This window comes from Colias philodice, chromosome 25, assembly GCF_061535455.1.
Source record: "Colias philodice isolate Cphi_HAF_F1 chromosome 25, ilColPhil1 Martin Lab GWU primary, whole genome shotgun sequence".
Taxonomy (NCBI): domain Eukaryota; kingdom Metazoa; phylum Arthropoda; class Insecta; order Lepidoptera; family Pieridae; genus Colias; species Colias philodice.
Genome location: NC_143110.1, coordinates 5,720,837 through 5,745,480, shown reverse-complemented (window position 1 = coordinate 5,745,480; position 24,644 = coordinate 5,720,837). Strand labels below are relative to the sequence as shown.

The following is a 24,644-nucleotide window of genomic DNA, read 5'->3' as shown; positions in this document are numbered from 1 at the left end:
ATTTCCTATATGTTCTAATTACATACATATTTTTTTTAGTTAATCTCACCGTAATAGAAAATGTCTTACAAGTTTAATGGTAACATTTGTTATCTAAAACAGCTTGACACTGCACGACAATTTGACTCAATAAAATTAGTGCGGTGATTACATTTACAGCAGGGACTTTACCGACACTGAAATTTTGGTTCTTAGTGTAATGCACTTCTGTGCATCAATCGATGCCCTATTAAATATTTAGGAATGATAGTGAGCTTAACCTACGAGTTAAGCATTTAACTAAGATAATATGAACACGTTGTAAACATTTTAATCGATAGAATAAACCGTATTCATCATCACAAAAATCTTTGAGAGGGTAGGTTAGGGGAATTCTGTATATTTGCTGGAATTTCTGGATATGCGAAAAAGTAGAACTGATGTTTTACCATTTATTCTTATATTGTAGTTAAATTATTACTTTACCTACGTCCGTGGCTTTTCAGTTGATTACACACAAAATACAGCCCACAAAAAGACAAAAAAGGTGAAAACCTCGATCGTTTAAAAATGGTTAAAAACGTCCTATTTACTGTATTAGGTACATATTATTTCTGATTTAAGTTAAGTTACTTCAAATCTAACACGTCATGTCGGGAAAAAAGAATTTGTCCTCAAGCAGGCAAAGTGACCGAAAAACAATGACTTTCCCATACATGGACATGTGACATACTCTGTTTTTCACTTTCGGTACGGACAGCTAGTTGAATGTACTGCGCGTGCGCAGCGCTGAATATTAATTAGGTTTTAGTAGTATTAAAGGCATATAATAGCTTCTTGCTCAGTTGAGGTGTCTATGGTACGTTTGGACGCTACTTTTGGGCGGATTACAATTTAAAAAATTCGTATGGTGATTGGTGGCCTGATTTCACCAGGACTTTATAAAATCAATTTTGATTGTAGGATCTCCTGGTTATCCTACAACCAAATTTATTTTTAAGTATCATATGAGGGAAGTTTGTGTCTATGTTTTTATTTATTTTTAAATGATTGTAAATAAAATATGTATTAGGTGTAGGTAGTAGTAACCTCGGTAATGAATATCGTATTAACGAAAAAAAAAAATTCTCAAATATACCTACTACCATTGAAAGATTGATAAATATATTAAGTTAGCGCGTGCTGGTATATAAATTACGTAATTAATTACGGATATAACTAATATTTTTTGGATATCTTTACTCGACCAAAGTCGGAACAAGAATGCTCCGCAACTGCAACTAATGAATTTACTTTTAAATTATAATTTTCCTGATAAATTATGAGCGCTATCATATATGTGTGTTTATGATGGTAATTTATAGCTATCAATTTGTATAATTTAACACGAGACCTCTGCAAAAGCCAGGCTGTGTCTGATTAGGTGACAAACGCTTGCGTTTTCCCCGGATGGGCCGCGTCCACTGCTCTCACAGACTGCCTATATTTCTACTTGCTCTTAATATGTTTGAATAATATTGGAGTTATTTTTTTATTTCAATCCCACACTTGGCAATTAAGTTATAAATAAAAGGAATTAACCAAATAAAAGTATTAACACAATAAAAATTATATTATGCACATATCAAGTTATCAATAAGCAATAAAAAGTAAAAACGATAGTGGAATTATTTGCTGTTTAATATGAAATTTATGATTCACAAATTTTTTTTGGCTTGTAGTAATTGTATAATTTTATTTAAAAAATATTGAGAGGTGTCATGGAACGAAGTTGGAAGAGAGACAGACTATAACAAAAATTGTCATTAAGTACAACTTTTTGTCTTAATTTTTTCCGTCTATCCCCTTTCGCAACGCGCGATAGCGAACTTCGTTCCAAAAATTGTAAATCCCTGCTACGTCCTACGTTATTTACGAATATACTTCAGAAATAGTGATAATGGGATACTAGAATTGTGACAACTATTGCAATACCTCGAAGTATCCAATAAAAAGGTACTTAAGTTTGTAAGGAAGAATGAATCGTCGATCCTCTTTACGCGAAAACACCTCGAGTATGTTTAAATTTTATAAAGAGACAAATAAGGCAGATTAGTGCTTGATATTGTAATCTATACTTACTAATATCTATACTAATATTATAAAGCTGAATTGTTTGTTTGTTTGTACGTGATAATTTTGGGAACTACTGGTCCGATTTGAAAAATTCTTTCGGTTTTAGATAACCCATTTATCGAGGAAGGTTATAGGCTATATATCATCACCCTTATCCAATTATACTACGAATTGAGTACTCCGCATAAATGTCAAAGAAAAGAGTCATTACCTATACCCGGCGCGGCCTAAGATGATCCCTATGACAGTTCGTCTTAGTGATTGCTCGTATGATGGATCGTGTCGATACTTTACTATTTTATAGGCAAAGGCGTGGTTTGCATTCAGCCACGTCGGTAAACATGTTTTTACAAATATTATAAAATGAATTTTTAACGTCTATTATGTCAACGAAACGGTAAGTAAAACGAAAGTTTTCCAAAACATAAAAATGCACCTTATCATTTTCTCGTAATTTTTAACCCGTTTAACACAGTGTATATTATTTTATCATGAAAATGGAATCCCCATTTAATTTTTCAAAAAAACTTGTACATATTATCATAGGTAAGTAAATTAACGCGAACGGTAATTAATTAATTAATTATGCTGCGATCTTCTGTTCCATTCAATAGTGAATGAACTATAGCTTAAGCATGGAAAAAATGTGAACTCGTTTCCATTATCGAAATTTGTTTATCGATACTTTCCGCACTAGTCGATAAATGCCAACGATGTAAGTTTTGAAGGACGTAAACGTAAAGTCAGATTGATATAATTTCTCGTAAATGTTAAGAATTGTTATAATTCCAACGGAATATCATTGTAATGGCATAAAGCTACGTAAAAATTAATAAATGCCATTTTTAGACGCCTGCAATACGTTTCTAATTTAATGGTAACGCCATTACAAGTTTGTCTCTTGAGAATAACTGTCAGTGTCATAGGGATCATCTTAGGCCGCGCCGGGTATACCTCAGTAATTCCTTATGTACCAAAAGATTTCAACGGTACACTTTGATACATATATTACTTTTCCTATTTCAATTTCCAACTACACGTACCAGCTGCCTATAGTCTTGTTACGTTATGGTATCGTATTATGAAACACATACCTATACAAGCTGTCCCAGAAAAGCCTGTCAAGCGGTGGCCCAGAGCTAGATCATCATTTAGGCTACCCGAATCACTCCCATGTATGTAACTACTGTTTATCTTTCCTGGGACACCCTGTATAATATACCAACACTTAAATATAAGCTGTCTTACCACAAAAAACTTTAGACAGGGTTTAACTTTAAGCGCAGGTTTTCTTTAATCGTATTTCACATAGACAACTATTAAAGTGACAGATCACTGGTTTAAAGTTAGACTGTTTAAATTGTTTTGTGGTAATACCATACGGTTCTTGAACCATTCATTTTAATTAATCGTTATGTATTTATCTATTTTCAAATTGATTTACTTCTTTGTCAACTGGTTTCTTATAAATATTCACCGGCTATGAATATAAAACTGCGTTTTGCAGCGGAGCGCACTTGAGGTAGGTCAAGTTGATAACGAGGAGTTAAGTTTAAGTTAATTCATTTTGCGAGAGATGTTAACTACGGCAACAGTGCTAGGTAGTGTTAAATTAATCTATAGCGGTTATTATTTTGGTTAGGAACTAGCTAGAAGTAAAGTATACATTTGTCTATACCCACATTCGCGTTTTTAAATAGCTTGAAAACATTTTTCAAATGTTACAAACTTCATAATACATGTTTGGTAAACTCAGCAAATTTGTATAGTGGATACTGCATTAAAATTTTGGTTTTCGTTGTTTTAGTTAAGCCTTTATTTCAATTAGAAGCAATCGAATCATAAAAATCTTCCACACCTTAACATGTAGGCACATTTCCATACAAAAAATCATCCAAATAGGCTTTCACGCAAGGACATTGCACCATCTTTACAATCTACCCACACATTTTATATTTATGAGACCAGTACGAAATGGGATTAAATAATTGATGATATTGTATAAATAAAATAATAATAAAATGTTGCTTATTTGGATCTTTGCTAAAGGTAGCGTTAGCTACTATTAAGTATTAAGTATAATGCTTACTTAAGGACTTGTTGAATTCACGACATGTGTCTTTTAGCGATACATTGAGTATCTAATTGATTAATTAAATAGAAATCGTTCTCAGAAAAAACGTTGATGTTTTTGCCTCTGTTAGCCATATGTTTTTCTAGTGTACAAAAGAATCGAACTCATTTCAGAAATCTAATAAGATTTAATTGCACGCCTCATAAGCGAAGCGTTGAGGTGGGTACTACTGTCACTTCGCGCAAAACATCTGATTTTTCAAACTTAAAATGTCTTTATGTATCATACATTGCACTTGTAAGATAATACATACACACACATATTAAGAAAAAACACTATTTTTAACGTTCATGATATTTTTGATGTCGTTTTTGTTATTTAAACTAGTTAAAAAACAGTTTAAAAAAGTTCTGTCTTGGACGTCCGTGTGTCTGTATGTGCGGATCCTTTTTCTTGTTAACACGATAGCGACCGAAATACTTTACTAATCGAGTCTTTTTTTTTTCTCTTACGCTTGAGTATGCTCAGGAATAGAACCCTTTCATTTTTCAGGGTCTGATTCGATGTGGTTTAATTGTTATTAAATAAACAAAAATAATAATTAATTTATTAAAAAAAATTATGAGGCGTGCACTTTTGGATTTTCCAAATTATTTTACTTTACGCTCGCACTGTTCATTATCAGGCAGTTTTTCCACGTACTTAAAAGTTACCAAAAGCTTTTATTTCAACCTCCGTCAATTATCATTTCAAGGCGGCTCAATTAACATTCCTTCATATTTCCTGTATCTATCAAAATTCATTCATGTTCTGTATCTATCGGCTCAGGTTTGATAATCTGACAGACAAACGGATTATAAAATCGCTATGAACTATGGATCTGTCTTATCTTCATGTAGTTTTACCAAAACGTAACAGATTCAGTATCGTTTGGAAGATTTTAAGATATATACGACACTAGAGGTCCGCCCCGGCTTCGCCCGTGGTACATATTTCGCAATAAAAGGTATAGCCTATGCCCTTAGTCCTTTCTCGGGTATCAAAATATCTCCATACCAAGTTTCATGCAAATTGGTTCAGTAGTTTAGGCGTGATTGAGTAACAGACAGACAGACAGAGTTACTTTCGCATTTATAATATTAGTATGTATATGGATTGCACTCAGGGATCACGTACCTACATATCCAACCGAAAAATAATTTTTGATGTCGGTTCAGTAGATGTAACTACGCTTTCAAACAAATAAACTCTTCAGCTTTATTAGTAATTTGGAATGTAGATTAAAAAAATCACTTCCCATTTAAAAGGAGCGACCGCGAAAATAGTAAACAATAAGCCGTATATTAACGAGACAATGACGTCACATCGAGGCCTGCCAGATGTAATTAGCCGCCGAAATCGCGCGGCACACGCGCCGCAGGACGCACGCCGGCGCATTATGGGGCTATTAGCATATTTGTTCCTTTTCGATTAATTTTATAGGCCAGGAGACGGGGATGTAAATGTAATATATTTAATTTCATTTTTGGATACTTAGAATCGAAATATATTACAAATGATCTGGCTTTGTATATTCGTACGATTGATCTAATTTATTTTTCAATAATGTAGAATTGTAGATGAAAGTGTAGGAAGGAAACGAAAGGCGATAGAGTGAAATTTTTTGGGTTTTGTGCCCAGCAGAACCAAATGCGATCACGTTCGAAGATTATTCCGTCAAAAGTAGTTACTAGGGAATGAGGTGTAGGTTTACCTAAGTGTGTAATATTTTCTATCTAACCGCTTTCTTGGTACTAAACAAAACAGCAACGGTGAATTAAAGCACGCTAGATCATCAACCTGCCAGTAAAGATAGTAGATTGATTATGAAACTGATATCAAATCTATCTTCTCCACAAGACACGGGACATCACCGCATTCAATTTATATCAATATTAATTATTAATTGTTCATTTGTACAACAGTAATAAAACTCTACGACACTTGTTTAATAATAAGGATAACAAAGAACAAAAATTTAAAAAAAAAACGTACTGAATATATTTACGATAATTATTTTCCTACATTGAGCTATACAAATATAAACTATCGAACAAAAAACGGATATCAAATCTTATCCTCATTAAGAACAGTATAAAAACAATAAACACGATATAATAGTGAATAACTAATAGTATTTAAATTTATTTACTCGATTATTCTGTTTACATTCATTAATTACACTCCAGACTCGGTCTACACGTGTTCAAATAAGTTCAAAACATCATATTATATAAGCTATGCTAATATATAAAAAGAGGTCATTTTGAATGTTGAGCGTGATATCCGTAACCAGTGCAATTATGTGAAAAATCTATTGCCATTTGCAAGGTATCCTGTATAGTCTATATTAGTAGTATTATATTATCTGTAAATTCTTTAGTGTATGTAGAGTATTTAAAATGATAAATAGGTACATTATTAAAATAATATTTGCACGTTTTTGGTGATTATTTTCCACAGTTTTATCGTTTTGTGTATGAAAATCATTAAAAGCATTTTGCACCAAACAGACACAGGACGTATAATTTATGTTCATGGTCTTTTTCCCGCTAGGAAATTTTGTTCTTTAGTTAATCGTAGACGTGCAATAGGCTGTATTATGGGATGTGTAAGTTAAATTGAATACATACAAGTCTTATTACACTTTCTTCATCCAATTTCTCTTTACCTGCTTAAGAAATACGGTAGTATAGTTTACATATTATAGGACAATTTGAGACACGATAAACTCTCAATACAGAAGGAAATCGTTGGCAATAAGTACTTAAAGATAGAACTTAATGCAAAATAAATAGATATAATCACATAACACAGCGAGCTCTCTGTCTACACATGGTTTTGACAAGCCCATCGGCACCGATGGACGGATGAGGTCGTATACACCATTACCTCTTTGGTATGCTTCGCGACGTGTTTATGGTTTGTGAAAATGAAAGTTGTGCATGGCGGCCGTGTCTATGGCCATTTGCCGCCAAATGTGTAGCAATGGAGGGAGCGGATGTAGGACAGTGAGAAGAAATGGATTTTCTTTTATTTTTTGTAAGTGGAGACTTTATATATGTAGTACGAGTAAAGACAGTACATCTATAACTAGTATGGTCATAAGTTCTGTCATTATGTTAGATTTTCAAATTTTTAATGTTTACCGAAAATTACTTTTTAACGTTCGATTTTTGATTATTTTACGCGTTAAAAAACGACACATTTTATTAGAATAACGTATTTGTTACAATGTAGTGGACGCAAAAAGAAGACATAGTCGCTGTTCTCGCTCTGCATCGTAGCGGTTACGCGCCAAGAGAAATTTTCAATTTGCTTTAAAATTTACAAATAACACAGAGATTTTTTTATTGCACTATAAAACGATTTAAGTAAGATTCAAGAGTAGAAGATAGGAATAGAAGTGGTCTTCGTCGTACGTTTCGGACGACAGCAGTGATAAATGCAGTTAAGGTGCGAATAAGGAAAAGCCCGGTCCGAAATCGAAAACAGTTAGCACTGCAGATGGGCCTTAGCACTACCACAGTTAAAAGGGTGTTGAACGAGGACCTAGGACTATGGGCTTATTGTAGAAAAACATCGCATCTTCTTAATACACCCCTGAAGAAATTAAGACTGGATAAATGTCGCGCTTTACATAAACGATACGCGAGAAAAATGCATCGTGAAATCCTATTTTCAGATGAAAAATTTTTTACAGTGGAGGAGTGCTGCAACAAACAGAATATCAAAGTGTATACCCACAGTAGTGAAGAAGCCTGTCAACATGTATCTCGAGTCCAACGCGGCCATCACCTCTTATCAGTAATGGTTTTCCTGGGAGTGTCTTATTTTAGCCTAACAGAGGTGTTTTTCTGTGAAAAGGGTGTGAAAATAAGTTCCAATGTTTACCAAAATACGGTCCTGATAAACCTCGTAAAACCTCCTTTTCAGACCATGTTAAAAAATCAACACTGGGTATTCCAGCAAGACTCAGCACCTGCCCACAAAGCCAAGAGTATCCAAAATTGGCTAGCCGCCCATCAGATTGACATCATTCGTCATGAATATTGGTCATCTTCTAGCCCGGACCTGAATCCTCTGGATTATAAAATCTGGTAATATTTAGAGGAGAGAACCTGGGCTAAATCCCACCCAAATTTGGAGTCACTCAAAGCATCCATTATTAAAGTAGCTGCTGAAATAAACATGGACATGGTGCGTGCTGCGATAGACGACTGGCCGCAGAGGTTGAAAGCTTGTATCGCAAAACATGGATGCCATTTTGAATAATTTTTATACGAAATTATTAAGTAATATGTAAGCTTTATTGCCACATATAAAACCATAAATATATAAAAGTAACTTTTTGTTTATTTAATAAAACATATGTGACAGAACTTATGACCAGACTAGGTATATATAAAACTCAAAGGTGACTGATATAGTGATCTATCAACGCACAGCCCAAACCACTGGACGTATTGGGCTGAAATTTGGCATGCAGGTAGATGTTAGGACGTAGGCATCCGCTAAGAAAGGATTTCCCGAAATTCTTGCGGGAACGGGGAAAAACGGGGGTGCACGTACAAAGTCGTGGGCGGAAGCTAGTTGTTGTTTATAAAGGAGTTCATATAATGTATTGCTGTATTTCTTCGACAAACGGAGTAAAGAACCTATTACAGTTATAATAGAACAACTTGAGGAGCAATGTCAAAATCTTAATTCTAATATTGTATGTTATTTGCGTGTTGTATAGTTTGTTATAAAGATTAATTTGGGGACAATAATTGATAATTTAATAATATGTATAGCAATAACATTCGGATTGCGGAGACGAAGGAATCTATCGATAGATTGATGCTAATCATATTGTATATACGCCATGTCACTTAATTTTTAATGCCTTTTGCGAGATTGGTTCAAATAATTTCAATTTCAAATAGTTCACTTATAGCCCGGAAAGGAACAGGATCGCAGGAAATGTGAGAGGGAAATTTTAAGCGAACGGTGCGAAGGTAGTGTTGCCACATGTAAAAAACTAAGTACCTATGTATACAGTATGTACTACAAAATTGGTAATACAAATTAAATCGTCATTTTAGGACGATGTTTAGCTTTGTAGAATTAAAATAATGAATGCTGAAATTTTTTATTATCAGTCAGGATACGGTTATATTATACCTATTACATATATGTGTCTACTAGCGGTCCGCCCCGGCTTCGCCCGTGGTACATATGAAAAATAGATGTTGGCCGATTCTCAGACTTACCCGATATGCACAGAAAATTTCATGAGAATCGGTCCACCCGTTTCGGAGGAGTATGCAGACTAACATTGTGACACGAGAATTTTATATATAAGAGATGTTGGACTCCCCCTTCATCTTCGATATTTTTTTCTACGTTACGGAAGAAAATATTTTTATAGATTGGTAGGATACGTATATTAACAAATGACAACGACATGGTAGAAAATATACAGTGGTATATGAAATGATACCCTTTCTTTTATGGAGCCCGTTAAAAAATAAAGTAGGTATTGCTTGGAAAATTCAGTGGTCAAGTTAGTCTGTGTGGTAGTTATGTTTTCGAAATAAACGCTATGTTGTAGTTAATATAGTTAACTATACAAGTTATTTATCCTATTGTTGACTTTTGCATCTTCATGATGACATAGCAGTTTTAAGAACACAACTTTTTCTTGTAGAAACTTGGATCCAAGTTCGAACACCCCTTTTTCATGAAGACTTACGACGGAAAAGGAGACATACTTTTACTCCTTTTCAATGCTCATTAAAATACATATACGGATAACTAGCTTTCCGCCTGCGGCTTCGCCCGCGTTTTCAAAGAAAAACCCGCATAGTTCCCGTTCCCGTGGGATTTCCGGGATAAAACCTAGCCTATGTTACTCGTGGATAATGTAGCTTTCGAATGGTGAAAGAATTTTTAAAATCGGTCCAGTAGTTTATGAGCCTATTCATTACAATCAAACAAACAAACAAACAAAGTTTTCCTCTTTATAATATTAGTGTAGATAAGCGCTAAAAGATGAACTATAACGTCAATTTTGTTATAAAGTTAAGTAAAATTAATAATATGTAGGTACTAGCTTTCCGCCCGCGGGTTCGCCCGCGTTTTTAAAGAAAAACTCGCATAGTTCCCGTATCCGTGGGATTTCCGGGATGAAACTTATCCTATGTGTTAATCCAAGTTACCCTCTGTATGTGCGCTAAATTTCATTGTAATCGGTTTAATTTAAATTTCATAATATGTAAATCATAGGATAGGTTTTATCCCGGAAATCCCAAGGGAACGGGAACTATGCGGGTTTTTCTTTGAAAACGCAGGCGAAGCCCCGGGTGGAATCATAATAATTAGCCACATCAGACTAAACTGTTGAAAATGTTTGCTATGTTACCACTTACCACTCTCTATAAAAAAGGAAATTAATTTAATCTATAGTAATATTATAAATCCCTGTCTCGATGTTAAAATATTAATATGCACATTGCGCTTTCACGTAAAAGATATCGAACGAATGTAACTTATTTTTAATTTAGATCGATAATGGCACGGCATGACATAACTATTATAGCCTACTTTCTATCCAGGTAAAAACCTAATATAAATGTTATTACGAATTAAAAAACATAGTATCTGTGTAATACAAATGAATCGGCAAATGTATTGCTAACCTTGATGATAACGGAATTTTATTGAGGCATGTTCTTATGAGAAAACACGGAATAAGTGCCTATATTCCGTGTTTTCTCATGGGGTAGATCAATGTTTGCTAGGGCAGTTAGTTTAATGAGCCCTCTTCACAATGGGCAGCGTTGGGCATATAGAGGCAAAAACGATAGTGTAGAAGACCCCAAATGTCTATGATCGGCCGTCATTGTAAATGTTTATTCGTAATCGCCGCAATGGCGGCAAACATCGACGATCATTTGGTGGGCCAACGCTATCGATTGTGAAGAGGGCTCATTTAATATAATTGGGAAAATATGAACCCATTACCCTTCCACTATACCATATACACCGTATCACTTCAAAGGGTGCCTCGTATAACGGGAGACACAAAATACACCACAAACGTATGATGTTACTCCTTAAACAAACATGTACATTGTACACAAATGTTTGTCCAGGACAATGGGATCGGGTAAACCGCTCATGGTAACTGTTGTATGCAATCCTTGCTTCTAGGAAATGTAACTATCGTATTTATAGGCATATGACAAAATATAGAAACATTACTGATTGGAATTATCGGGGCTGTACTTCGAAGTATATCTTTCATATTAAAATGTTACATTTCGAAATGTTCGAAGCTTCTAAACTCAATGGAATGATCTGAAATTTAAAATTTATAAGTACATATTATTTAACAAAATATAGAAGCATTACGTATTGGAACTAAAGTTCTATCAAACATACCTTCTGAATTAAAATGTTACATTTCGAACCTTCGGGGGAACTGTATAGATTTTTGGAACTGAACTGAAATTTTCGAATCAATATTTATTGACTGGAACGAGCGTTTAAAGGAATTGATACATAGGTATTATAATATATTGTATCGTTTATTCCTATCTATTTTTAAGTACATAAGGTATTCCTTTTAGATCCGAGAAATACCTTTAAAAAGTGTCATCTATATTAAATCTACCTTACGTTGGATTTTTATAACGAGTTACCTGACCCTCCTCAGTGGTCAGTTGCACGTGCGTGTTTAAAATAGTCGATAGATAGATTTGCCATCGAATTCTTTTTTATTTTCTTATTGTAACAAAAGGATTGCTTTTATTTACGAGGCTTAACATATACCTGCTAATCCTTTCCCTATATTTACACATAAAAATCTGATAGCTATACATATAATTAATAAAATTATATTAAATAATTAAAGAATTATGTACGTTCTTAAAATATAACTATTTGTGAGCCAATACCAGCAGACTAGTTCTAGACAACCTGTCTTATGAAACGAAGCCTTATTAGCGATTTACTAAAATACATAAGATATGACCTACGTAATGTGTCCCGAAAATTTTCTTATTTGTTTTAAAAGTGTGTTTTACATTCCACCTCCTTATTACTTTACAACACAACTGGCTGATTGGTTAAACATGTCAACAACAAAAAAAATCCTGGTTACAAACTGCTATCCTAAAAAAAGAATACAAAAGCAATTTAAATAGTTATACAATCTCGTTTCCAGGTGGGCTGCCTGGTCTGCAATGGGGTGCTTCGGGTCGCCGGGCGCCAAGAGTGGCGAGGACGATGCCAAGTCACAGAAGCGGCGGAGTGACGCTATAACGCGGCAGCTTCAAAAGGATAAGCAGGTAAATTAAGTGTTATGGTGTGCTATTGAATCTTGCCGGGTTATGTCTGAGCCAATTACGGAAGTCTAGAAGATATTTTGTAATTGGTTGGGTATGTGCTTCGGGTCAGAAGGCACCTACAGTGGCGAGGACTACGCCAAGTCGGAGTGATGCTATAACGCGACAGCTTCAAAAGGATAAGTATGTAAATGTAGTGCTAGGATATAGATTAAAATCGGGCGGGCATGCGTGATGCGACACCATAATATGATCCCATAAATCACATCAAAACCTCTCCTCTGGTTCTACTAAAACAGTGTAATCAATTTTATACTCAGATGAAACAAAATTGTCAATGTAGGTAAGTTCAAAAGCAAGAGCAAAATCATATATTAGACATTGTATTGAATTTTTGGATTATTCGCACTTATTTAACTCAGAAAAAGACGCGAGACAAATAATAACACGTGGATATATCATCGTACGGGTATATGTATAGTTAACAGTACTGCATATAGGCCAACGCTACGTGATAATAGTATTTGTAAACTTTCATCTTATTTTTCGACATTTGAGAGCAATTTTACTGTAATGTCAATTGTCGGGATCATGGTGTGAGCTTTTCCTTTTAGAGTGATTTTTTTACTTATTTCTTTGGTAAAGTAATAAGGTGTAGTTTCTATGTATTAGACTTAAATTAAATTTCGCGGGCTTTAGACGTAATGAGCGCGCGTACCAAAGACACAATAATATACAGATACAACCAGTACGAATCGTAAGGGTATTATGACAATTGACAATCTAACTATACTAATATTATAAAGCTGAAGAGTTTCTAAGTCCGAATTGAAAAATTATTTCGGTGTTAGATAGCCCATTTATCGAGGAAGGCTATATAATATATATCATCACGCTGAGACCAACAGAAGCGGAGCCACGCGGGTGAAACCGCGGGGTGTAGCATGGATAACGAATAATATATAATAATATATCTAATGATTTTCTCTAAGTACAAAAAGGTAATGTGATCTAGATGCATAATCTGCCAGACCGAGACAAATATTTAAAACACTTTTTTCATCATAGGCCTATTTATTCAGTTTTGTTAACAATTTGATATTCTTTTTTTATCCCGTGTCAAGCTGCTAAGTTTCAATATACAAAATATTTTTTTAAGCTAATGCATAATTTCTATCGCGGGCCTTGAGCGCGGGGACCGAATCCAGAAATTTAGTAACGAAAAACCTCACGCTCCCCACGGGGACGGGCGCGGAGGTGTGGCTTGAAGGCATAGCATGCAATAGCTTTACCGCGGCAGTCTCGGAGTGCCACACGTATTTTTTTTTTAATTACGTTATAATTATCTTCCAGCTATACCGCGCCACGCACCGGCTGCTCTTGCTCGGCGCGGGCGAGTCGGGCAAGTCGACGATCGTGAAGCAAATGCGCATATTGCACGTCAACGGCTTCTCGGACAAGGAGCGGCGGGAGAAGATAGAGGACATCAAGAAGAATATTAGAGATGCTATACTTGTGAGCAATGATTTATTTATTTAATAGATTCCCGCTCGCGTCTTCGCCCGTGTTTTCAAAGAAAAACTCGCATACTTAGTTACCGTTCCTGTGGGTTTTCCGGGATAAAAAGTTTGGCAACTATTTATTGGTGTACAAGGATAGACCATTTCCTCTTTGCTTTATATGATTTCAGAATATCTATCTTACTCCACCTGAAGTGTATGTTCATATTTCTAACCTGTAAAAACTGCTTGCATTTAATTGGTAAACAGTATCCTTTAAATTTTTCATAGACATAGTTTCGTTGTTATCTTATAATGTTATGTAATGTTATGTATATATCTCAATTGTAAACAAATTATAATATGATTTCATGTGTAATTTCAGACAATAACAGGTGCAATGAGCACCCTCACACCGCCCATACCACTCGAGAAACCTGAGAATAAAGCTAGAGTCGACTACATACAAGTATGTATCAATTAAATACATACCATATTAATATGAATTTGTAAAAAAAATCTGACCAACTAAAAATATGAAAAAAAAAAATGGCGATCATTATTAACCTCATCCTCAAATTTTTTTTGTTATTTAGATAAAGATTCCTAGTAAACAGCAAATCTTGTATTGTGAATCGGGCGTCTATATTTAAAAATTTTATGCCTACGGTTTTGTCGTAAATTTTAGCATTATAAGCACTTATTAAAGTGAAACTTTTATTACATCGTCTCAAACTTTTTGGTCTGTGTAGCGCATGTCGCGTGACGGTCGAACCGTACGATAATTATCGTACAAATACGATAATTTTGTGCCTAAGTTTCACTTTTACCGTGGTTTCATAAAACCACACAACATTTTTTTAATGTAAGAGTATTGTTTCCAATGTCAAATTATTATTATTACAGAATTACAGATTTCCTAACGCGTTTATTTTACTGCTATCACGTAGTACTATATCATTGGTCCTTCGAGCCGGATTTTATAAACAATTCAATAAATAAATGAACTTTTCTCAAGTATTTACTCTAGCATTGGTCCTTCGAGCCGGATTTTATAAAGAAATCAGTAAATAAATGAACATTTCTCAAGTATTTACTCTAGCATTGGTCCTTCGAGCCGGATTTTTTTAGACAATTCAGTAAATAAATGAACATTTCTCAAGTATTTACTCTAGCATTGGTCCTTCGAGCCGGATTTTGTAAACAAATCAGTAAATAAATGAACATTTCTCAAGTATTTACTCTAGCATTGGTCCTTCGAGCCGGATTTTGTGAACAATTCACTAAATTAATGACTTTTCAGGATGTAGCGTCCCAACCCGACTTCGACTACCCGGCCGAGTTCTACGAGCACACGGAGGAGCTGTGGAAGGACCACGGCGTGCAGCGCACGTACGAGCGGAGCAACGAGTACCAGCTCATCGATTGTGCCAAGTAGTACGTATTGACAATAATTAATTCAGCCTATAAGGGTGCTTTTCCACAAATAATGTGTGTAGCGAGGAATGTGTTTGTAAATAATCAATGGTATCTAAACGCTTCAAACTTAAAACTAAATGAAGCGATATGATTGGTCTTTACAAACATATCCTCGCACATTATTGGTGGAAAAGCATCCTAAAGATAGAAAGTGGTGCGAGATATTGTTTGTGTGAAATATCGTGTTGAGATGTTATGTAATAAAGTCATATGCGAAAGGAGCAACGAGTAACAGCTCATCGATTGTGCCAAGTATTATATACTGCGGTTTATGTGTCAAATTAGACAAGGGTCAATAATTTCTGAAAGCATAACAAAACAATGTAATTGGACAGACAGGTTGGAATGGAACAGAAACCCATTGGAAATGGAAGATAATGTAACAAAATGAAAGGAATAATTTATGGGGGACTCGAGGTCGGGTCAGAAAAAATTTCGTTTTCTGGCATTAGACTTCAATCAAAAAATGTCCGTTTAAAATATTTTTCTTTTATTTTTATGTTTGTGACTTATTATTAAAAATGTATGTTGTATAAAAAAATATACAAAAAAGAAAATTGACGACTGTATTAAATTTCATTTTTTTTTTTCAATAATACAATAGGCTATGTTGTACAACGTTCCGTATAACTTACTAGCTGCGCTCCGCGGTTTCGGCTCCGCTCCTGTTGGTCTTAGCGTGATGATATATAGCTTATAGCCTTCCTCGATGAATGGGCTATCTGACACCGAAAGAATTATTCAAATCGGACCTGTAGTTTCTGAGATTAACGCGTTCAAACAAACTCTTTTCGGCTTCAGATTTATAATATTAGTATAGATAACCCGACCAAATCTAACACACCACTCTCACCCCCCAGTTTCCTGGACAAGGTGCACATCATAAAGCAGCCGGACTACACGCCCACGGAGCAGGACATACTGCGCTGTCGTGTGCTCACGTCGGGCATATTTGAGACGCAGTTCGTCGTCGATAAAGTCAATTTCCAGTTAGTATTTGTTGTTTAATTATTAAATACTAGCGGTCCGCCTCGGCTTCGCCCGTGGTACATATTTCGCAATAAAAAGTAGCCTATGTCCTTTCTCGGGTATCAAAATATCTCCATACCAAATTTCATGCAAATTGGTTCAGTAGTTTAGGCGTGATTGAGTAACAGACAGACAGACAGAGTTACTTTCGCATTTATAATATTAGTATGGATTGTTTGGTATTGTTAAGTGTGGAGATAAAGTTATAATCTGTATAAGTTATTGTGTAAAAGATAAGACACTACCCAAAAAACATAACAGTTAAATAGTGACCGTTATGAAATGTTTAATAAATTCTTTTCCTTTACTAAAATTTCTGTTAAATATGAATAGTAGTAAATGCGTTAATAATTTAATGGGTTAAATTTAAAGTTTTCAACTTAAGAGTCATAGAGGGTTGAAACAGTTTTATAAATTTATTTTCAGTCAATAATATTAATATAACATTTGTAAGAATAGAAAAAAATCGAACACGAGAAACGAAAAACGCGAATACGAATCCCGCGAATTCGCGTTTTTCGGCGTGCGATATTTTAGAATTTTTTCTATTAATTCAACGTTCAAATTTGAATATTATCAAACTAAATATCAAAATCAGTAGTATTTTTTTTCCTTACACATCATGTCATTAATTCTTAATAATTCCAGTATGTTCGACGTCGGCGGTCAACGGGACGAGCGCCGCAAGTGGATACAGTGTTTCAATGACGTCACAGCGATAATATTCGTCACCGCTTGCTCGTCATACAACATGGTGCTTCGGGAGGACCCCACGCAGAACCGGCTCAGGGAGTCGCTCGATCTGTTCAAGAGCATATGGAATAATAGGTAAGGAGGGATAGAAAATGATTAAAAAAATCGTTTAGTCGTGAAATTATTGTATAGGAACCGTCTTTGAAAAGCTAAAAAAATATAAGCCTTTATTTCTGTTTAAAATGTACAACTTATTATGTTTTACAATTAATTTACAGTTTTTGTTAAAAAAATTATCTTAATATATATGGGGCTGAGTTAACAGTTTGTCTTTCGACAAAGGCCTCCTCTAAAGACTTCCATCTCTCTCTATCTCTCGCTGTTCGCATCCACTTTGAACCAGCAACTTTTTCAGATCGTCTTCCCAACGTTGCATTTGACGTCCTTTACTTCTTTTCCCATTCCTGGGATACCACTCTATTATTGTTTTTGTCCATTTCCCATTTGTTTCCCTTAGCCTATGCCCTGTCCAACGAATAAGTTTAAAACGTTTCAATTCATGAAATTTTGGTCTTGGAACTGATCCTTGATAAGTGTACAAAGTATTAAATCTGTCTTTAAAAGTGGATTAAAATCAAGTCAATAGAAACATAGGATGAAGCTAATAAAAGAGTGTCAATAAAGCTAATTTTCACAATGCAGTAGACCCGCGGTATTCCGACAATCGTTTTGCAGGACCATGTCGAAGTATCGAATTTGTCGGATTATAGGGTGCTGCCTAGATCCCCCTATAGTCCGGATGTTTTGACGCAAGAAGTTATTCGTCGACAAATAACGGACCTAATGATAAGATAAGATGTTATAGGTAGTTCTGTTTCAGGAGTAGAACATCATGGTTCATTGTGTATTTTGGAATTAGAATAATATCTTCGAATAGAGCACAATAGTTTGTGCATCTTTTTTTGTATAGGTTGTATAATGTTCAATCGTGCATGGTCTACGAAAAAATTTCAAAAAAAAAAAGACGGGTTGCACTCCGGGAGTGCCGGCAGAAGTGAAAACTTGATTATTAACGTTCAGCATGTTTGATATTTTGGAATGGTATCCGTCTTACGCATGGAATATAAGGGCTAAAAAAAAAAGTTCTTCTTACGCTTTTTCGATCAGGCCACGTGTCCTGACGCGAGATTAAGATTTTATACCCAACGCCGCTAAAGAAGTTTTCACGTCTTCAAAAATGGGATGCAGTAATTTTAGACATGTCGGATTATAGGGGGCGACGGATAGGCCAGGGGCTGATGTAACGCGGGTGTAATACAGTAGTATTCAGAATTAAAATATGCGGGAAGAGGGGGTATGACGCATCTACACATGAACGGCGGCGATGCCTCCGGCATTTGCATCTTTTTCCTGCGGAACGCGCGGCTTTTAGTTGCCGGCGGCGGTTTGCTTGCTGCTTCGATACGGACTACGGAATGGCAGCCGCCGGTTAAGCCGGCGGCCTGCATTCAGCGGCAAGGCGTTCTGAAACCCGGCGGCACGTGTGGATGCGCCAGTAGTCATAAATAAATGACTAATACTGATCAACTATGACGTTACCGACAGATGGCTGCGCACGATATCCGTGATCCTGTTCCTGAACAAGCAGGACCTGCTCGCGGAGAAGGTGCTGGCCGGCAAGTCGCGGCTGGAGGAGTACTTCGCGGAGTTCGCGCGCTACCAGACCCCGCCCGACGCGGCGCCCGACCCGCGCGACCACGCCGACGTGGCGCGCGCCAAGTACTTCATACGGGACGAGTTCCTGGTGAGCGCACACACACACACACACATTTTTTTTTTTAAAAAGCATTATTAAGAAAAACCCGCATAGTTCCCGTCCCTGTGGAATTTCCGGTATAAAACCTATTTTATGTGTTAATCCAAGTTACGCTCAATGTGTGTGCCAAATTTCATTGTAATCGATTCAGTAGTATTTCCGTAATAGAGTAACAAGTATACTCACAAACTTTCTCAATTAAAAATTAGTAAAAAAAGACAAAGTTACATGTCTAAGATCATCTTCATTAACCTATAAATATACCATATGTACTACGTAATAATCCACTGAAAACTTAACTACACAATAAAAATAGCACTATAAAATTATTTATCGTTCACAGCGTATAAGCACGGCGAGCGGCGAGGGCAAGCACTACTGCTACCCGCACTTCACGTGCGCGGTCGACACTGAGAACATCAAGCGCGTGTTCAACGACTGCCGCGACATCATACAGCGGATGCACCTGCGCCAGTACGAGCTGCTCTAACGGTGAGTGCACATACACACACACGAAGTCGTACGCAAACACACACGCTAGCATATACACACTCACACACATAAACACGAACATATACTTGCGCCACAGAATACATAATAGTAGCTAAACGCTACAGAACGGACACTCTCCGCCTCCCGCCAAAATTAAACACTTACCTCACCCCGCACGATCAGTTTAAAAATGGTCCACATTTTTCTGCAAGGACGATACGCAACGAAGATTTACAACGTTAATCAAATTGACTTAAAGTAATAGAAAATGGTTAGATATTGTGCTGTTTACGGATGTATTTCATGAGAAAAAAGGCGAATTTTTTTTTACGCTAGTCACAAATGTGCCAACCATAAAGCGTTAACACACACATTTGCAGTCTCTACAGTGTGACTGTCAAAACGATAATAATTTTGTAATTGGAGTGTCCGGGGTGTGGTAAAGGTATACACACAGTCATACACACGAACGCAATTTCGCACGTACATACACACGTACGTACGTACGCACGCACGCATAGTTACACTTACATGCGTCTACGAGGCCCGACACATGTGTGCGTGTAAAAATAAATGAAAGAAGTAGAAGGTAGAAAGAACATAAGGACATGTTTTATTTGCATTCGCAATTTACATGATAACAGATTTCACTACATTTGTCTGTGTTGAATTTCGGCATTATAATTTCCGAACAAAAATGCAAGTTTTGGTAATAAACAAAACATTAAAAAAAATGTGTGCGTGTACTATTGTACACACGTAAGAAGTGAAACTATTTTATGACCATATTTTTCAAAAAATAATTTACTATATGCAACTTTACAGAAATACGTCAATCACGCGTGGTAGGGACGAAAACAAGATGGCGCGTAACGAAAAAATGTTACACTACATTTTTTTCCAAACTCTATAAAGAAGTTTCACTTCAATAAAAAACGACTTCTTCCTATTTCCATAACGAGCCTGTGATCTAACTAAAAAGAAATATAATATTATTCCAGTGAAAACCTCGAGGGCACAACGCCGGCGCTGGCTTGACACCGGCGGGCGACAATGTATGACACCAAACGAATACGACAGCAATATTTACATAATATACTACATCTATATGTGTAACGCTCCAATTTAAGTAACGTTATGTATTAAGGCTCAACATACACTTCGTCGCGGTAAATTAGTTGCGAAGTCGCTGTGTGTACACAGCCTTATATCTCTTGCACATTATCCATCGACTGTAAGATTAAAAAAATAAAGATTTTTTTTTTATCGGAACCCTTTCTAGCGTACGAACGTATCGATAGTTCATTTGAAATTAGAACGTAATTTTTTTTTTCGATAATGTGCAAAAGGTTCTTTTCGACCGCCGAGCGGCCAGTGTCACTGTGATTCTTCTTCTGTCGTTCGCATGGTGTTTCCGAACGTACAGCACGCTGGCAATCTGAATTTGTATAAAAAAAATAATAATATGAATTTGTATTTAGAACTCGTTCTGATATCGGCTCGATTGTTGCGTGTGGCTGTATAACTGGATACCTTTGCCAAGTGACGTTTTGTGACATGTCAAAAATTATTTGGCGGCAAAATTTTTGAAAAAAAAATCGATTTCATTTTATAGGTTAAGTCTATTTCTAATGTTTATGATTACGTGTCAGAAGTAAATAGGGTAGTTGCAATATTCAATATACATATAATATTTAGAGTATAGTTGTGCAGAATCGAGCCTGTATCTTAGCGTAGGGCAGCTATTAGAAAAAGTCATTTTATATTGAGGATCATACGTTTTTTCGGTTCACATTGAGGCTACACATAGTATTTTGTATAGAAGGCACAATTAGCTTTTACTAAACGTAGCAAATTACGCATTTCTTTTATTAATGCATATCACAGCGTACATGAAATATACTATTTATTGTTATTTTTAAACTGGCAACATTTTTTTATATGTTAGTAACTGCATTGTTTTTTGCGTAAATTTTATTCGATTTTATATTATTATAATATATTGATTATTGATAATATTTTAATAGTAAAAGTAATTTCGATGTCGCCAGTTTAATTTTTTTCTGTCGTTGACTTTTGTAGAAAAATATACACAGAGTATATTATTGTTTACCTAGCACATGTTTTTTTACAAATGTTTAGATTTTTTTTTTTGATTATGTACGTACAATAATAATTATTATTTTACGTTATTTTTATTTTCGAGGACTAATTGCAATAACAAATGTTTTCTGTATGTTTTCGCATAGTTTTTAAGTTTATTATAATATATTATTTTTGTTTAAGTTTACGTCTTCCATAATATGTATGATATTTTTTTGCGATTTTTTATTATTTTCATTTTATTGGATGACTAGCGCACATTTTGGAAATAATTGTACTAAGCAAGAGCTTTGCTGCGTAGATTTAAATTAGTTTAAAGAGTTATTTAATATATGGAGCTTTTAATAATAATAAGGTCCAAAGATTTATTCGCCGGCCGTATGTAATGCGGTGTAATGAAAAATTTTTATTTAGCAGTATTTTTTAATTATTTTTTTTCCCCGAAATCAGTCTATATTTAGGCAATCTTTAGCCCTAAGTACAAATGTAACTAACATTACGGTATAATTAATATTTACAATTATGATTTATTTATAAAATTGGTTTATGTACTTACAATTTGTTGAAATGCCTTTAAAATATATTATTTTTTTCGTTGTTATTTCAAAAATTATTAAAAAAATGGTTTATTAAATTTCTTTGCATTCTCTTAATCATAACGGTTATTTGTACATTGAAATAAAATAAAATCAATGGTCCTTAATATAAGAGAGTCGATGCTGGCGAAATATGTGCCATAATAATGTCTTGATAGCGGAAACACCATACTAATAATGTTACCATAAAAACATCGTCTACAGATTATAAAAACTCAATCCTTCCTAGTACCTTGTAAATTAACAAATAACTATTTTGCTTTCTATTGAATAACATTTTGTCGTTATTTTTAATATATTTCATATTACGAGGATTGTATTTTTTTTTCTATCGTGTTAAGTTTTCTCTTTGTAAGTAGAAAAATATAGCGTATGTTTAATATAAAAGTATATATTATTTCACACATTTCGTGGTGCGTAGGGTCGTTCGAAATTATCATCACAAAATTTATATTTTTGACTTAAATTTCGATATAAGGAAAATTCCATTTGGTTTAATATTTTAAATTTCACCAGTCGGTAAGTATTCGGCCGTTTTAAAGATCTGCGTTTAACAAACGACCGGCTCTAACACCAAAAACATTATAGAGTTCATCTTGTAATTTATTAAAATGGCATCTTAAACTTATTGTATATGCAACTTAAAAAAAAACTATTTCGTAGCTATTTTAAGTAAGTTAGTGTATCGCGATAAATCGAAAACAAATATGTGTAATGTAGACTGCTGGAGTGAGGTTTCTTTGTCCCTTGCAAGTCTACTGTCCACTAGTCGGGTGCAATTTATTGAAATGAGTTATTTTTTTCGAAAATATCACACTAGACTTTTTTCTGAATACTTAATTATGAGAAATTCGAATGTAGCAACACAGAAAACGGCTTTTTATTTTATATCAATAAGGTTTCTTTAAAAAAAAACGAAAATAATTTTGACGTAACGTATAATACGCGAATCTCATGATGCCATGCCGGTTGCGCGCCAAAATTTGACGTTTGTTTTTCTTATTCTCTATGGTTACAGATAATTAATATTGTAACTTTTTAGACTTCATCATAGAGTGCAATATTTTTTTCATAATCATACTTTAATGGATTTTTGTCAAGCTCGTCGCGGTATTGGTTAACTGTACATTTCTGTCCGATCCCTGCTACTACGTAAAATTTAAGTAAACGCAATAACAAGTGAGTCATGTAATATGTATAAAGTAGTATATAGCATATTTTCTATGTTTTTCGATATGTAGATGATATACTGCCAGTGTCGATGTCAAAGTTATTGAAAGTAATAAGGTGTAAAGTTAAGATGTTTCCAACGTGCGATCAGAACGTCTCTAAAACCTCATGCACACGAAAGGTCTTCGAATCGAAATGTTCTAAGCGAAAAGGACAAGCTACGCAAAACGTTGCAAACGGTGTGGACGAGCCTTTAGTGTGCACATAGACTAACGGAGGCTATAAAAAAATCTCTTCAGAACGGGAACTTAGCGTAGACGTAATATTAAATTTAGTTTTGCGTGATCAACTCCTCGACTAGTAGTAATGTAACGTCCGTTGCCAATAACCAAATAGTATTGAACAATTCCTCCCTTTTTTAATATATCTTTCATAGTAGATAAGTGAATGTACTTGCGCACAATATGTTTGTGAGGGAAATGATTCAACTTTCGTTTGAATTCTAAAGTGCAGATATAGTCTGCAAAATATTTTTTGGTAATATTTTATCTGTCGCAGACCAAAGTCGCGTCCCTTACTCGCTAATGTTTAAATAAATCGCATTTAATTACTGCTCATTTAATTCTTTTCATCGTAGTATGATGTGTTTTCACGACTATAATACGTTAATTTAATTTTCATTTTAGGGTATTTCGTAATACTTTGTAAAGCGACACTTTTAGAGTTTTGAATCAGCACATTTCATTGTTTACTGACGGACTGCGGGTCATTGTGTATTTACTCTTAATACTTATGTTTAAATATATTCTGAAAAATCTATATTTTTAACTAATTTAATTTTTAAAATATACCTAATTAATAAAATTCCTAAAATTAAAAATAAAATTTTTAATATTTATGTGTATAGTAGTGTCTACTGCGAGGTGATCATTGAATAACAAACGCTTATAATTTTTATTGTTTCCAGAGAATCGCAAAGATTATATTATTTACTGTCCATGAAATTAATCTATAACTGATGTGTACACAAAAATCAGTATGTTTCAGGCATTTTGAATCCGACTTAATGTATGTAAAAATAAATGTTGTTTTAAAATTGTGATATTTTATTTATAACCTATTATTAAGTGAACCCTTCCTTATTTGTAACTTTCACTACGACTTTTACGTCATATTAGAAAATGGAAATGAAAAAATATTTGATGATATATAGCCTATAACCTTCCT

General features: G+C 34.8%; 1 protein-coding gene across 2 annotated transcripts in view; it reads left to right on the top strand.

The window, feature by feature from the left end:
* The window catches only part of Galphas (G protein alpha s subunit), a 38,480-nt gene extending 13,967 nt beyond the window's left edge, over positions 1 to 24,513 (top strand). For both annotated transcript variants that reach the window (XM_089710728.1, XM_089710727.1), the window contains exons 3-11: positions 12,420 to 12,543; positions 13,894 to 14,055; positions 14,425 to 14,508; positions 15,343 to 15,476; positions 16,379 to 16,507; positions 17,196 to 17,375; positions 18,846 to 19,044; positions 19,400 to 19,548; positions 20,550 to 24,513. In XM_089710728.1, coding sequence (XP_089566854.1) covers positions 12,439 to 12,543; positions 13,894 to 14,055; positions 14,425 to 14,508; positions 15,343 to 15,476; positions 16,379 to 16,507; positions 17,196 to 17,375; positions 18,846 to 19,044; positions 19,400 to 19,546 — 1,140 coding nt within the window. In that variant the 5' untranslated portion in view covers positions 12,420 to 12,438 and the 3' untranslated portion in view covers positions 19,547 to 19,548; positions 20,550 to 24,513. The remainder of the gene's footprint in view (positions 1 to 12,419; positions 12,544 to 13,893; positions 14,056 to 14,424; positions 14,509 to 15,342; positions 15,477 to 16,378; positions 16,508 to 17,195; positions 17,376 to 18,845; positions 19,045 to 19,399; positions 19,549 to 20,549) is intronic.
* Positions 24,514 to 24,644: the final 131 nt, after the last annotated feature.